The sequence below is a fragment of the Pezoporus flaviventris genome, unplaced genomic scaffold, assembly GCF_033815535.1.
Source record: "Pezoporus flaviventris isolate CSIRO_AGI_PZ_B2104156 unplaced genomic scaffold, CSIRO_AGI_Pfla_v1 ptg000045l, whole genome shotgun sequence".
Classification (NCBI taxonomy): Eukaryota; Metazoa; Chordata; class Aves; order Psittaciformes; family Psittacidae; genus Pezoporus; species Pezoporus flaviventris.
In genome coordinates, this window is record NW_026892593.1 from 5303037 (window position 1) to 5317528 (window position 14492).

Consider the following 14492-nt stretch of genomic DNA (forward strand, 5'->3'; position numbering starts at 1 on the left):
CTGGAGGTAGCACATGGTTTTAAAACATTTATTCTCTTTCCAGGTGAAGTCCTTGAGAAGACTGAGGAGCGACTTATTTATGGAATAGAGTACAACAGCACCCTTCTGGAGTGTACCCCACGGACCTTACAAGCAAAAGTAATCTGGTTTGTCCAGCGAGCACATGATACTAAAAAGGAAGAGGTAAATATTCTTATAGACTAAACTTTTAAGTAAGAGCGCGCTGTGAGGGATATTACAACCTCACTGACACATGGGTGTCAGGGGAAATCATTATGTTCATCTGCTCTCCTGAATTAACAGACATGAGAATTTCATCTGGTGTTTGCATTCAGCATCTTGAATGCAGATGTTAGAAATGTAGTGAAACTTGAGTTAAGATCTCAAAACTAAAGAGAATCCACCACTTCTCTTAATATGCTGCTGCAGAGGTGAAATATGCAGGTCGCTCCCAATGTTATCCTAGCTTAAAGCTATTCATTCTTGCTGCCTCATCCTCTATATTAACAGAATCTTCTGAAAATGGGTGTTGGTGAATTCTCTGCCTCTTTTACATATATTTTCTTACTATAAAAGTGCTTCATAAGTGTTACTATATTTATTTCTCTCTGATGCACATCAGTGTCGCTATCCTCACTCAGTATGTGGAAGGATGTAGGGAGAAAAGCCTCAGACTACCAAAGGATAAAGATGGTTGCCTTACTGCCTAGCAGCTGGGCACCACTGCAAATGTGAGACCCCAGCTTAGCCATAGACATATGAAGATCTCTCAAGTTGGACTCATCTGATAGAAAATGTGGACATTTATAATAAAGAGATCTACCTGGGATCTAGTCAATGTAGGAGCTGTGGGGGGAACTCAAACACCAAACTCAGAACTGAGGCTTTATGATTACAATGGTACTGCAGTTAGATAATACAAATACCTGTGAATGTCACCTCAAAAAACTTTGTCAATGTATAAGAGAATTCACAGAGAAGGTATTGCAGGTCAGCTGTCAAATGGTCATTTGCTTTCCATCCAGTAGTTTATTTGCACATTTCAACCTTATTTTTCTCTTTGATTAAGACCCAAGTGACTACCCCATGCTGGGAAAACAGGGAACTGTCTGCTTTACTATCTGTTCTTCCATGCTTGCCAGCTTCTCTCGACCTCTTTCCCTTCATGGCTCAATCTCTTATTTTTTCAAGTAAATATTTTTGTTACTTAAAAACTGTGAATTAGGGGATCCTGAATCTCTAATCTGCCTCTCAAGTATTATGTTCATGAAAGTACAGAAGTAATTGCACTGATTTAATGTAATAGTAAAGGCCTGTGCTCTACAACTGCACCAATTTGTTTTTCAGGTGAAGACAGATGATAGAATAATCAAAATGGATCTTGGCCTCTTATTTCTGAAGCTGCATAGGCTGGATGCAGGGACCTATTTTTGTCAGACAGTGGAACATAGCATTGTTCACACTGTCAGGAAAATCACCCTGGAAGTAGTTGAGGAAGAACGCGTAGATGAAATGTTCAATAAAGACTATGAGGAGGAGATACCTCACAAAATGCCATGCCCAATGCAGAGCAGTATACCTCAGGCATCAAAACCATGGTACAAGGAATTTCTTCAACTAATAGGTTACAGCAACTTCCAGAGGGTGGAAGAATACTGTGAAAAAGTGTGGTGTACAGATAAGAAGAGAAAAAAGCTGAAAATGTCTCTATCCAAGTGGAAATATGCCAACCCTCAGGAGAAGAAGGCAAGGATCAGGCCAGAGCATTACCGGTTGCCCAGGAACATAGCTGACTCTTGATGGACAAAATCCATCAACTGTTTATGGGTGAAATTTTATTTGGACTTAAGTAAGAGGGAGAAATCAGTCTTGGTTTTGGTAAATGACACAGGTTTATATATATAAAATATTGGGACTTAAAAATGCTATGGTAAGTTATACTGTACACTCATGATGACAGTTTAGAAGCATTTTAAATGAAAACTTAACTATCTAATTTTGAGTAGGTCAATGCAATCAGAGTTTTGCATTAGGGAGGATGTGACAATCTTCAGACTTTGAGTGCTTGAATCAGTTTCCTGTGTGGACCATGCTTGCGCTGTATATTGTTGCACATGATGGCATATTTGACAAATTCAAATGTCTAAGCATTCACAAATGGATGAAAAATTTTAACACATATGTTTTCTTTGTTTCACAAATTTTTCATGCTTCTGAAAGTGCCATGTCTTCAGATCTTTCTTTTTGATTGTGACCTGAGTTTATCACTGAGAGCAATTCGTCGTGTTAATACAGCATACTGCTATTTTTAAAGATAATGAAGGGAAATCTTATTTACTTCCCACCATTTTTTGTCTTATCAGCCATTTATGAAGCTCAATGTGCTCTCACAGCTAAATAATATTTCCTAGTAACTTAATGTAAGTCAAATGCATGCTGAGAACACAAACAGAATGAAAATCTTCAATTTATCTATATAGAAAGTTGGAATAATGTTTTAGGAAACAAGCTTGTCTCTAGTAATGGACGTTGCCTTAGTAGTGGCACGAACTAAGGGAGTGCCCTCTTGTGGCAAAACAAAGCAAAATCAGATATTGCCGTCTATTTGGAGAATTATAACCCATACCCACAGAAAGTTTATTTGCAGCTCACACTTATAGTCTCCATGTGCTAAATCCAAAGATTTAGAAGGCATTTTAGGAATTAATTCATACTGGAGAAACGGCATTTTAAGTAACGCTTTGTGTTGTTAACATGCTTTTGGGATAACATACAGTCAGAAAAAGTTAGGATGTAGGTTAAAAAATAAGAAGTGTTATGCTGCTATGTTTCTATAGTTTCAGGATCTGCTGGAGGTAAATCTTTTCCTGATATGTCATCTCTGGTCAAAGGGCTGCTTTGCTGCTCTTGTGAGTGATACCAGGAGAGGAAATGAAAGAGCTAAGTCATTTACAGTCTAGGGCTTTCAAGACTGACTTAAAAAAAAAAAAAAGAAAAGAAAAAAAGAAAAAAAGAAAAAAAAAAAAGATAAAAAATATCTTATTTAAGTACAAGAAAACAGATGCAGAAAATGAAAGAAAAGAAAAAAACAAAACAAAAAAATGCATTTCTCTACTTGAGAAATCTGATACTCCAGTGTGAACTGGACTGTTTTTTACATTGAATTAAAAAAAAAAAAAAGGAAGTTATAGACACAAATGAATGACAAATTAATTAACTCCTCAAATGAGAACATGATGCTAGTAGGGGAAATAGCCAAACTGATATAGATATTGATGTCACCAGGAAAACATACAAGAGATGCACTAGCGACAAAAAGGCTGATGTTTAGCTTCAACTTCTAATCAGGAAACAGAATTTAGACGTAGTGAGAATTAACAGCCTGGATAACAGATTTGCTGGGTTTGTTGTGTTAACGAATACAGCAATCATTGCTAACCCAGTGTTTTCCAAACAGGCTGTGTCTGAGAGAATCTTAAAGTTGTTGGCAGGACCAGCAACCTTTGTTGTGCTCCTATGGGGACAGAGACTGTCCTGGTGTTTGAAAGGGGCCCATGGCCACTGTCAGCAACCTGAGTATCAAGGAAAACAGGGTTTCATCTTATGTCAGCATAATGGCAGATAACTCTTTCCATCAGCCAGTTGTGTGAAGGAAATCAATGCACCTGAGGGTTTGAACTTTCTGTAGGTAGGATGCCTGTCTGAGAGATGGGACCAGACACTATACACAGCCTTACACAAATTCACACAGTTGCTGACTTTGATCTGATACAGGAGAGGATAAATTCACTTTTCCATGACAGTTTAATGGAATCTAGCTGCTGGGGTCTTCTGTTTGTACGCTTATATTGAAAGTACTGGCACTGAATGCTGTGGCAAAGAACATACACAGGACAAGCATCCTTGGTTTGTGCTTAATCCCTTATACAATCCTTGATGGAAAACTTTAAAACACCACTGAAACCCATTTTCTGATGAACTATGGAGTCCACTTCTTTCCAACAATAATGGGAGTCATATTTTACATTTTCTGATTCATTTGCTCATATCTAGTACCAAAAGTACCATTCATGGACCATTAGAAAGGAATAACAACATCTCAGCATTATGGGACAAATATAACTTTGTGTCTTGTTCTCTGACATTTCACGTGGAAATCATGTGATATGCAAATCAGGATTCCTGATTTATTATGAGTGTGTATTTTTAGCTCCCCATCACTTTAGTGGTTACATTTGGAGAACTGCATTATATTTTTATTTACCTTTTAAAATTTAAATTTCTATCTCACACCTTGCTACTTTCATTGGCTGCAATGGCTGTGAGAATTCAGAACTACCAGGTCTTGTTCAAAGAGTGCTATGACAGTTCTAAGAGAGCTATGACATCTGTGGAAGAAGAGAAAGAGTGACAATGTGTTTTGGAAGGATATGCACAAATATGCTTGTACACAATGTTATTTAAAATGCTTCTATGTATATTTGGGGGGCATTGTCTGCTTCTTTTCATTATGAGTTTGATGTATTTTGTATGTGCATGAACTGGTCAAATTATAAATATAATTAAGAACTGTATTTGACTGAAACAATCTGTATTATTTCTCATAATTTATTTTGACCATTATTAATTATATGCAGATCACTATTCACACATTATTATTTACAGATGCCCTTCACCATGCATTTTATGAGCAGAGATCTCAGATCAGGACAGAGAGATATTAGTATACGGCTGCCAAGTGGGAAACGAGCACAGGGTAATCAGTATATTTAGTCTGTTAATGTCAGGTAGATTTGGAAAAGCCATTGAGTAGAGCATGATCTGCTGCATGAATGTATTTTGAGAATGGAATATGGTCACTTAAATCAAGAAGATTCTAACTAATGGAAATTCACTGACAATAATTTGGATAAGGCTTTGAACTGTGCCCTACTTCCTGCCGAGGTACAAGCCAGATTACTTGGACTAACACTTCATTTCGTTCCTGCTCTTTTGTTGTCAATGAGATTACTGTCACCTTGTACAAATGACTATATTCTCAGATTCTGTTGGGACATGAAGACAGGAGAGTGCTAGACTGCTATGAAATTCCTGGCTTGTCTATCTCAAAATAGGCTTTTACGATCCACACTATTTTTCTGTAGCATGGAACATATCTCTTCATGTAGGCAAGAGAGAAAAAGAATTGCCCTACACCCAGGTACCTGAATAGCACAGTTAACAGTCATATTTAAAGAAGTGCTTGAATTAACACAACTAACATAGTTACAGAGTTTCTCTTGTTCTTTTATTTTTTTTAGTTTGAGGGGAGGGGGGATAAAAATAACTTTCTTTTCCATAAAAAAAAAGCAGTCAGTCAGTTTCCCTTTTTTAAAAGTCCATTAATCTACTTAGTCTGTGCTGGGGCAGTGAAGCTGGATTTATTTATGCTACTTTATGTCTCTGGGTCCAAAATGCACAAATGCCTCTGAAAGCTGCACTGTCCAGATAAGAGGCCCTGAGCATGAGCTTTTCTGCTTTTGTAACCTAGCAGGATGTCTGCAACACCTATCAGACCTGGAATCCTGTTCAGTTCACCAAATTGCTGCTTTTAAAGGAGAATTATTTCCAGGTAACATGGGTATTTATCGTAAATGAAGCCATGATTGACAAGTCTTGCCTTTGGGTGATATTTGATTTTTCCTTTAGTAATGAGGAAAATAAGTTTTCTGACTAGCACTATAAACAGAAAAATGGCAGAGCTAGCAGTGTCAAGTAAAACTACTAGTCACTATGAATGAATCAATATTCTACAGTGATGCACACATTTCAGAACAAATTTGCCAAATATCAACCTAATCCATCACTGTAACCTGATTTCACAAAACGACTTTGCTCCTTTGAGATATGACTCTCATGTAATGTGGAAACAGTGAATATATCGTTAAGCCTTTGCACACATGTGCACATAATTTGCTGAAGTGAGAGGTGCAGTGCTGAACAGAGTTGAATGTAGTCAGAGCATGGGAGCCTTACCTGCCTAGTTCCTAGATTTCCTGAGATCCCTGTCTATGTCTAGTACAAGCAGACTGAATTGCAGGAGGAGACGCCTGGAATCATGAATGGCTTGGTGAGTCACAGATCCTGTTTCAGAACATCTATGGGCTAAAGAGCCATTGTGAGTAACTTGTTTTAGTAGATTTCCCCAACTGCAACACCCTGAAAACTCCATTGAAACAAAACGCTTCTATACTTGCAAAGTCAGTTAATTCAGCCTTTGACTAATTCAGTCAGTAATTCATACCTTTGAGGATGGTTTTGCACATCTTTAGAAGCTGAATTTGAAGAAGTACAGTCTAGGATTACATTTAATATGGGTGTGTTCGTATATCAATCATAAACTCTCAGAATTATATCTAGTCAGTTTGAAATTCAGTGTATCCAACAAAACTACACATATATCTCACAATGTTTTTTTCTCACGTTGAAGAATCACACTCATTCAGTGCGCTCAACATGGTTTTCAAACAAGTCTGTGAAGGCACATAATGTCAACCATAATAATCATCATCATTGTGATCATCATAAGCTGCAACAGCTGTAACTCGGTGTCTTCTCCTCTTCCCAATAACAAGAGATGAAATTTGCAGACCAACGGGCATAATTAATGCACCATGAGCATTTTCTACATTTTAATTTGCTAGATGTATTAAGAGGTGCTATCAACAACCAGAATTAGAAGAATGCATTGTGGACCTTGTCAAATTAAGGTAATAGTCCACCTGTGGCTTTAACTCAGGCACGCAAATCAGTCATATTTGATTTACTGCATTTTCTCCTGCTTAAATATGTTATTACATTATTATTTCGAAATCATTGAAACTAATGAGAATTTCATTGTGCTTTTTATGTTCAAAATCTGTTTAGTTCCCCAACAGCCACTACAGGGATGAAAATAAATTTTTTTGTCCCTTACTCTGTTGTTTACAGGAGCAGAAAAGGCCTGTGGCCAAAGCTCACCAACAACACAATGCAGTGCAGTGCTGCATCAAGGTAGAGTAGTACCAAGTGAGTGGGCAGTTAGATCAACGCAATGCGATGCCATGCAGAGACCACAGCTTGTGCTCCAAAACGTGTGTACGAAGCAATACCTTCCTGCTATCAGGTGGAAACTTCTGGAAGAGTGTCAAAGCAAAACATCAGAGGTTAGTTATTAGCTATTAGGGAATACAGAATCATAGATTAGTTAGGGTTGGAAAGGACCTTGAGATATAAAGCTTCTTTACAATGTTGTCCATCCATGGTCTTGTCATACTGAGCCCAGGGTACAGTCCATATTGATATTTAAATCACAAGACTCCATGGTTGTTCAGGGCTCTTTGATTTGCTTTGTTGTTGCTGATGTTTTGTTGTTGTTTGGCTGGCGGCGTTAGAGAGGAGCTGTTTGTTTGGGGTTTGTTTGTTTAGGTGGGTGTCATGGTTTAAACCCAGTCAGGCAACTCATTCACTCACTCCCCCCCCTTCTTTCCCTCCCCCTACTCCTGGAGGGACGAGAGAAGAATCAAAAAGAATGCAACTCCCACGGGTTGAGATAAGAAACACTTTAGTAACTAAGGTATAACACAAACCACTACTGCTACCACCAATAATAATAATGATAAAGGAAATAACAAGGGAAGAGAATACAACACCTCACCACCAGCCGACCGATAACTCGCCCCTCCAGCCCGACCAAGCTCTGACCGATACCTCCTCCAACCCTGCAGCCTCCCAGCCCTTCTGGGTAACTCCCAGTTACCTCCTGGGCATGACGTGCTGTGGTATGGAATACCTCTTTGGTCAGTTTGGGTCAGGTGTCCTGTCTGTGCTTCCTCCTGGCTTCCCCTCCTCCCTGGCAGAGCATGAGGCTCACAAAGTCCTTGGCCAGACCAAAGCATCAGGCCGGAAGTGAAAACACAGCACTGCACCAGCTACCAAGAAGGAGAAAAATGACTGCTACTGCTGAACCCAGGACAGTGGGGAAAATAGAAAAATGGAAAATTTTTGAAAGAATCTATGAGGTCTTTTTAAGATATATTCATAAGAATTAGATGGATTCATCAGATGAACTCCATCATGATGCTTTAAAGTAATCAGAAAGACCATTTCAAGCTAATTTTTGTCACAAAGTAATACTCCAAAACATAGGAGCTATCAATCTAGCTGAAAATATGGTAACTATATCTGAGCAGTTCTGTCTTTTATTGTCAAATAAAGTCAGTGAGGAGGATGAAGTTTACAGCATTCAAGAAGAAAATGTGTATTGGGGAATGCTTTTGGACAGAGCCATTCCATTGACCCCAGGATCACATGAGTATATATTTATATAGTTAGTTAACTATTAATCAGCACAAATCATTAAGTGATGTACTCTCATTTATTCAGAGGTCATGTTTCATCAGATACTAATTTTAATGAGAAAGCGTTATTATTTAGATTGCTTGGAAACTAGAGGAATTAGGTGCTCACTCATTTTTTGCACCACATTTCTGCAAAAAAAAAGATATTAAAAAAACTGAAGTATAACTTCCAAAGAATACCTGGGTTTAAACCACAACAGTTCTTTCTATGGGAAAGGTAGGCAGAACACAGCCATTTTACATGCTGCTTGCTAATATCAGTCATCACATTTGCGGCTCTGGACTCACCAGAGCAGATGGTGCTTCTCGCTCAGTGAGATTGAGGGTTTATGGTTGGTGTAGTGAGCAGTACAGGTAAGGGAAAGAAAGATGCAACAAGACACACCTGTAGGAAAGCAGGTCTCAGGTCCACAAAATAGTGTGTTTAGTGATAAACTTCCACTTCTATGCTGCTTCTGTGCTTCCTGATGAATGCTGGTGCTCGGGGCAAATACATGAAGAAAGAAGGAAACTTACACATCTTTCTCAGCCACACACTGGAATTAAAAATAAGAAAAATCCCCTATCTGAGTATCCAAGGGACCCAGTACTTACCTGGTTTAAAAAAAAAAAGGATATGTTCGTGGAATGTTCATTTCACAAACAACATTCTCAAGGCTCCATCGATACTGAAAAAAAATACAGAGTCTTGATTTTTTAACCTTGTCCCATGAATCCATTCCACATCCTTGTGCTTCTACCCTCATTTCCCCCAGAGAATTAAATTTCTGTGATCATGCCATCTGGCTGTCTATCAGCCAGTATGTTCTGAACCTGTTTTCTATCAAACTGACAGAGGGATTGGGACTCATAGAGAATTAATGCCTATGAAATTCATGAAAATCAGCAATTGGGTCAAAGACAGATACCCAAATGGGTGCCCTGACTATGGGAAAGGAGGCAAGAAGGGTGAAGCGAGATGAAGAAACAATGAATTCACCACCCGGTCCAGAATCTGATCAGGAGTCATCATCACATGACAAAGAAGAAGAAGAAGAGGTAACTTCTCGACCTCAGACCTCAACCGAGCTGCGGAATATGCGAAAAGATTTTACCTGTCAACCAGGGGAGCACATCATCACCTGGTTACTCCGATGCTAGGACAATGGGGCTGATGGTCACGAACTAGAAGGTACAGAAGCCAAGCAGCTGGGATCACTTGCTAGAGAAGGGGGAATTGACAAAGCAATTGCAAGAGAGAAAAAGTCCCTCAGCCTTTGGAGGCGGCTCTTGGCAGCTGTGAAAGAAAGGTTTCCTTACAAGGACGATGTTACGAGTCGTTTGGCCAAGTGGACTACTATAGACAAAGGCATCCAGTCTCTGAGAGAATCGGCCATCGTTAGAGATGATCTATCACATCAAGCCGAATAACGGGGATACACCTATAGTTCCAGATGAAGTTGAATGTACACGACCCATGTGGCGAAAACTTACACGGAATGCACCATCATCATATGCCCATTCATTGGCAACAGTAACCTGGAATGACATAGTACCACTAACAGTGGATGAAATGGTTCATAAACTCTGAGAGTTCGAAGACAATCTCACCCCTTCCATCATCTCAGCTGTGGAAAAACTGTCCCAGGACCTCGAACAATTGAGGGACGATCTATCTGATTTATCCAGCTCCTCACGTGTACCAACACACGTCTCAGCTATTAACAAAAGGCGTCCTATTGTTCGAGAGAGGAGATACAGGAGGTATATGCCACGGGGTACCCTATGGTTTTACCTGCTGGATCACGGAGAAGACATGACAAAGTGGGATGGAAAACCTACTTCAGCTTTGGAGGAATGGGTGAGTGAACTGAAGAGGGGAGCAAGGGCCAAGACTGATCATCCCATGAGAGCTACGGCTTCAGTCTCTGGTGAGCAGTTTCCCAGATGGAATGGAAGAGCTGATTTTACTCCAGCTCCTGTGATAACGAAGAATAATCCCTTTTACCACGACTTAAGTGTCCAATGTTGTGATGACCATTAGAGGGGCCCTGCCTCCAGCCAGGTGGAGGTAGGGGACAATCGGATTTACTGGACTGTGTGGATCAGATGGCCTGGCACATCAGTCCCACAGAAGTATAAGGCTCTAGTAGATACCGGTGCACAGTGTACCCTGATGCCATCAAGCTGTCAAGGGGTGGAACCCATCTATATTTCTGGAGTAACAGGAGGATCCCAAAAGCTGACTGTGCTGGAGGCTGAAATCAGCCTGACTGGGAGGGAATGGCAAAAGCACCCTATTGTGACTGGTCTAGAGGCTCCATGCATCCTCGGCATAGACTACCTCAAGAGAGGGTACTTCAAAGACCCAAAAGGGTACCGGTGGGCTTTTGGTATTGCTGCTTTGGAGACTGAGGAAATTGAGCAGCTGTCCACCTTGCCTGGTCTCTCAGAAGATCCCTCTGCTGTGGGGTTGCTGAAAGTTGTAGAACAAGTGCCAATTGCGACCACAACAGTGCACCGGCGGCAATATTGCACCAACCGAGACTCCCTGATTCCCATCCATCAGCTGATTCGTAGACTGGAGAGTCAGGGGGTGATCAGCAGGACCCACTCACCCTTTAATAGCCCCATATGGCCAGTGCGAAAGTCTAATGGAGAATGGAGACTAACAGTAGACTATCGTGGCCTGAATGAAGTCACACCACCATTGAGTGCTGCCGTACTGGACATGCTAGAACTTCAGCATGAACTAGAGTCAAAGGCAGCCAAGTGGTATGCCACGATTGATATTGCCAATGCATTTTTCTCAATTCCTTTGGCAGCAGAGTGCAGGCCATGGTTTGCTTTTACTTGGAGGGGTGTCCAGTCCACTTGGAACCGACTGCCCCAGGGGTAGAAACACAGCCCTACCATTTGCCACGGACTGATCCAGACTGCACTGGAACAGGGGCAAGCTCCAGAACACCTGCAATACATTGATGACATTATTGTGTGGGGCGATACAGCGGAAGAAGTCTTTGAGAAAGGGAGGAAAATAATGCAAATCCTGCTGAAAGCTGATTTTGCCATAAAACGGAGTAAGGTCAAGGGACCTGCACAGGAGATTCAATTTTTGGGAATAAAATGGCAAGATGGACGTAGACAGATCCCCACAGATGTGATCAACAAGATAACAGCAATGTCTCCACCAACTAATAAGAAAGAAACGCAAGCTTTCTTGGGTGCAGTGGGGTTCTGGAGAATGTACATCCCAAATTACAGTTCGATTGTAAGCCCTCTCTATCATGTGACCCGGAAGAAGAATGATTTTAAATGGGGCCCTGAGCAACAACAAGCCTTTGAGCAAATTAAACGCGAGATAGTTCATGCAGTAGCCCTTGGACCAGTCCGGACCGGGCCAGATGTAAAAAATGTACTGTACACTGCAGCTGGGGAGAACGGTCCTACCTGGAGCCTCTGGCAGAAAGCTCCAGGGGAGATTCAAGGTCGACCCCTCAGCTTTTGGAGTCAGGGATACAAAGGATCTGAGGCCAGCTATACCCCAACTGAGAAAGAGATACTGGCAACCTATGAAGGGGTTCGAGCTGCTTCGGAAGTGATTGGCACTGAAGCACAGCTCCTCTTGGCACCCTGGTTGCCCGTGCTGGGCTGGATGTTCAAAGGCAGGGTCTCCTCTACACATCATGCAACTGAAGCTACATGGAGTAAACGGGCTGCACTAATTACACAACGAACTCAAATAGGAAATCTCAGTCGTCCAGGTATTCTAGAAGTCATCATGGACTGGCTAGAGGGCAAAGATTTTGGAATGTCACCAAAGGAGGAGGCAGTGCATGCTGAAGAGGCCCCACCATACAATAAACTGTCAGAAAGTGAAAAGCAGTATGCCTTGTTTACTGATGGCTCTTGCCGTATTGTGGGAAAGCATCGGAGATGGAAGGCAGCTGTATGGAGTCCTGGACGACAAGTTGCAGAAACTGCTGAAGGAGAGGGTGAATCGAGTCAGTTTGCTGAGGTGAAAGCCATCCAGCTGGCCCTGGACATTTCTGAATGAGAAAAGTGGCCAGTACTTTATACTGACTCATGGATGGTGGCAAATGCCCTGTGGGAGTGGTTGAAGCAATGGAAGCAGAGCAACTGGCAACGCAGAGGTAAGCCCATCCCCATCTGGGCTGCTGCACTGTGGAAAGATATTGCTGCCCGGGTGCAGAACCTGATGGTGAAGGTACGTCATGTAGATGCGCATGTACCCAAGAGTCGGGCCACTGAGGAACACCAGAACAACCAACAAGTGGATAAAGCGGCTAAGATTGAAGTGGCTCAGATGGAATTAGATTGGCAACATAAAGGTGAATTATTTTTGGCCCAGTGGGCCCATGACACTTCAGGCCATCAGGGCAGAGATGCAACATATAGATGGGCCCGTGATCGAGGGGTGGACTTAACGATGGACACTATTGCCCAGGTTATTCATGAGTGTGAAACACGTGCTGCAATTAAACAAGCCAAGCGGTTAAAGCCTCTTTGGTATGGAGGACGATGGTTGAAGTATAAATATGGAGAGGCCTGGCAGATTGACTATATCACGCTGCTGACAAGCTGCCAAGGCAAGCGCCATGTGCTTACCATGGTGGAAGCAACCACCGGGTGGCTGGAAACATACGCTGTGCCCCATGCCACTGCCCGGAACACTATCCTGGGCCTTGAGAAACAGATTTTGTGGCGACACTCACCCCAGAGAGAACTGAGTCAGACAATGGGACTCATTTCCGGAATAACCTTATAGATATTTGGGCCAAAGAGCATGGCATTGAGTGGGTATATCACATCCCCTACCATGCACCAGCCTCTGGGAAAATCGAACGGTACAATGGGCTGTTAAAAACTACACTGAGAGCAATGGGTGGGGGAACTTTCAAGCATTGGGATACACACTTACCAAAGGCCACCTGGTTGGTCAACACCAGAGGATCTGCCAACAGGGCTGGCCCAGCCCAGTCAGAACTTTTACATATTGTAGAGGGGGACAAAGTTCCCGTGGTGCATATGAAGAATTTGCTGGGGAAGACAGTCTGGGTTATTCCTGCTTCAGGTAAAGGCAAACCTACTCGTGGGATTGCTTTTGCTCAGGGACCTGGATATACTTGGTGGGTAATGCGGGAAGATGGGGAAGTCTGATGTATACCTCAAGGGGATTTGATTTTAGGGGCAAGCAGCCAGTGAACTCAATTGTATGCTGTTGCCTGCTGTGTAATACTTTTATAGCCCATCAACTAGATGTCTCCAGGTCACCAGCGACTGGCCCTGACTTCCCTCCAGCCATCATCCCAACAGAGAATGAACTTTGAACATCATGGACCGAATGGACTTGGCAGCATTATAGGGATTGGTCCATGCACTAAGAAAATGATCTTTTCCTCTTGGTCTGTGTGTATATGGATGTATATATGTGGGAGAGCAATGGTGTATTGAAAATGTGGGATCTGAGCATGACGTGAATGGTATGGAATAAGGGGTGGATAACGTCCTGGGTTCAGCAGTAGCAGTCATGTTTTTCCTTTGTGGTAGCTGGTGCAGTGCTGTGTTTTGACTTCCAGCCTGGGAACATTGTTGGTGATACCGATGTTTTTGGTTGTTGCTAAGTGATGTTTACCCTGACCAAGGACTTTGTGAGGCTCATGCTCTGCCAGGGAGGAGGGGAAGCTGTGAGGAAGCAGAGATGGGGCGCCTGACCCGGGCTAGCCGGGGAGGTATTCCATACCACAGCACGTCATGCCCGGGGTGGGGGGTAACTGGGAGTTACCTGGAAGGACACGGGCTGCCGGGTGGAACTCGTTTTCTTGGCTGGTGGTATCGTATTCTCTTCCCTTGTTATTTTCTCTTATCATTGTTGTCATTGGTAGTAGCGGTGGTGATTTGTGTTGTACATTGGTTGCTGGACTGTTCTTGTCTCAACCCGTAGGAGTTGCACCCTTTCGATCCTCCTCCCCGTTCCTCCGGGAGCGGGGAAGGGGAGAGCCCCGGTGGGGGGAAGGGGGGGCCTCAATTGTTGTCAGCCCGGCACCACTCACTGGGAGTGAGTGAACACATTGCCTGACTGGGTTTAAACCACGACACGTGGTTTTCTATTTT

The 14492-nt window shown here is 42.3% G+C and overlaps 1 protein-coding gene across 2 annotated transcripts in view; it reads left to right on the top strand.

Annotated features, from left to right (window-relative positions):
* Positions 1-2333, top strand: part of SEMA3E (semaphorin 3E) — a 138085-nt gene extending 135752 nt beyond the window's left edge. For both annotated transcript variants that reach the window (XM_061467306.1, XM_061467305.1), the window contains 2 exons: positions 44-183; positions 1348-2333. In XM_061467306.1, the coding sequence (XP_061323290.1) occupies positions 44-183; positions 1348-1800 (593 nt within the window). In that variant the 3' untranslated portion in view covers positions 1801-2333. The remainder of the gene's footprint in view (positions 1-43; positions 184-1347) is intronic.
* The last annotated feature ends 12159 nt before the right edge of the window (positions 2334-14492 follow it).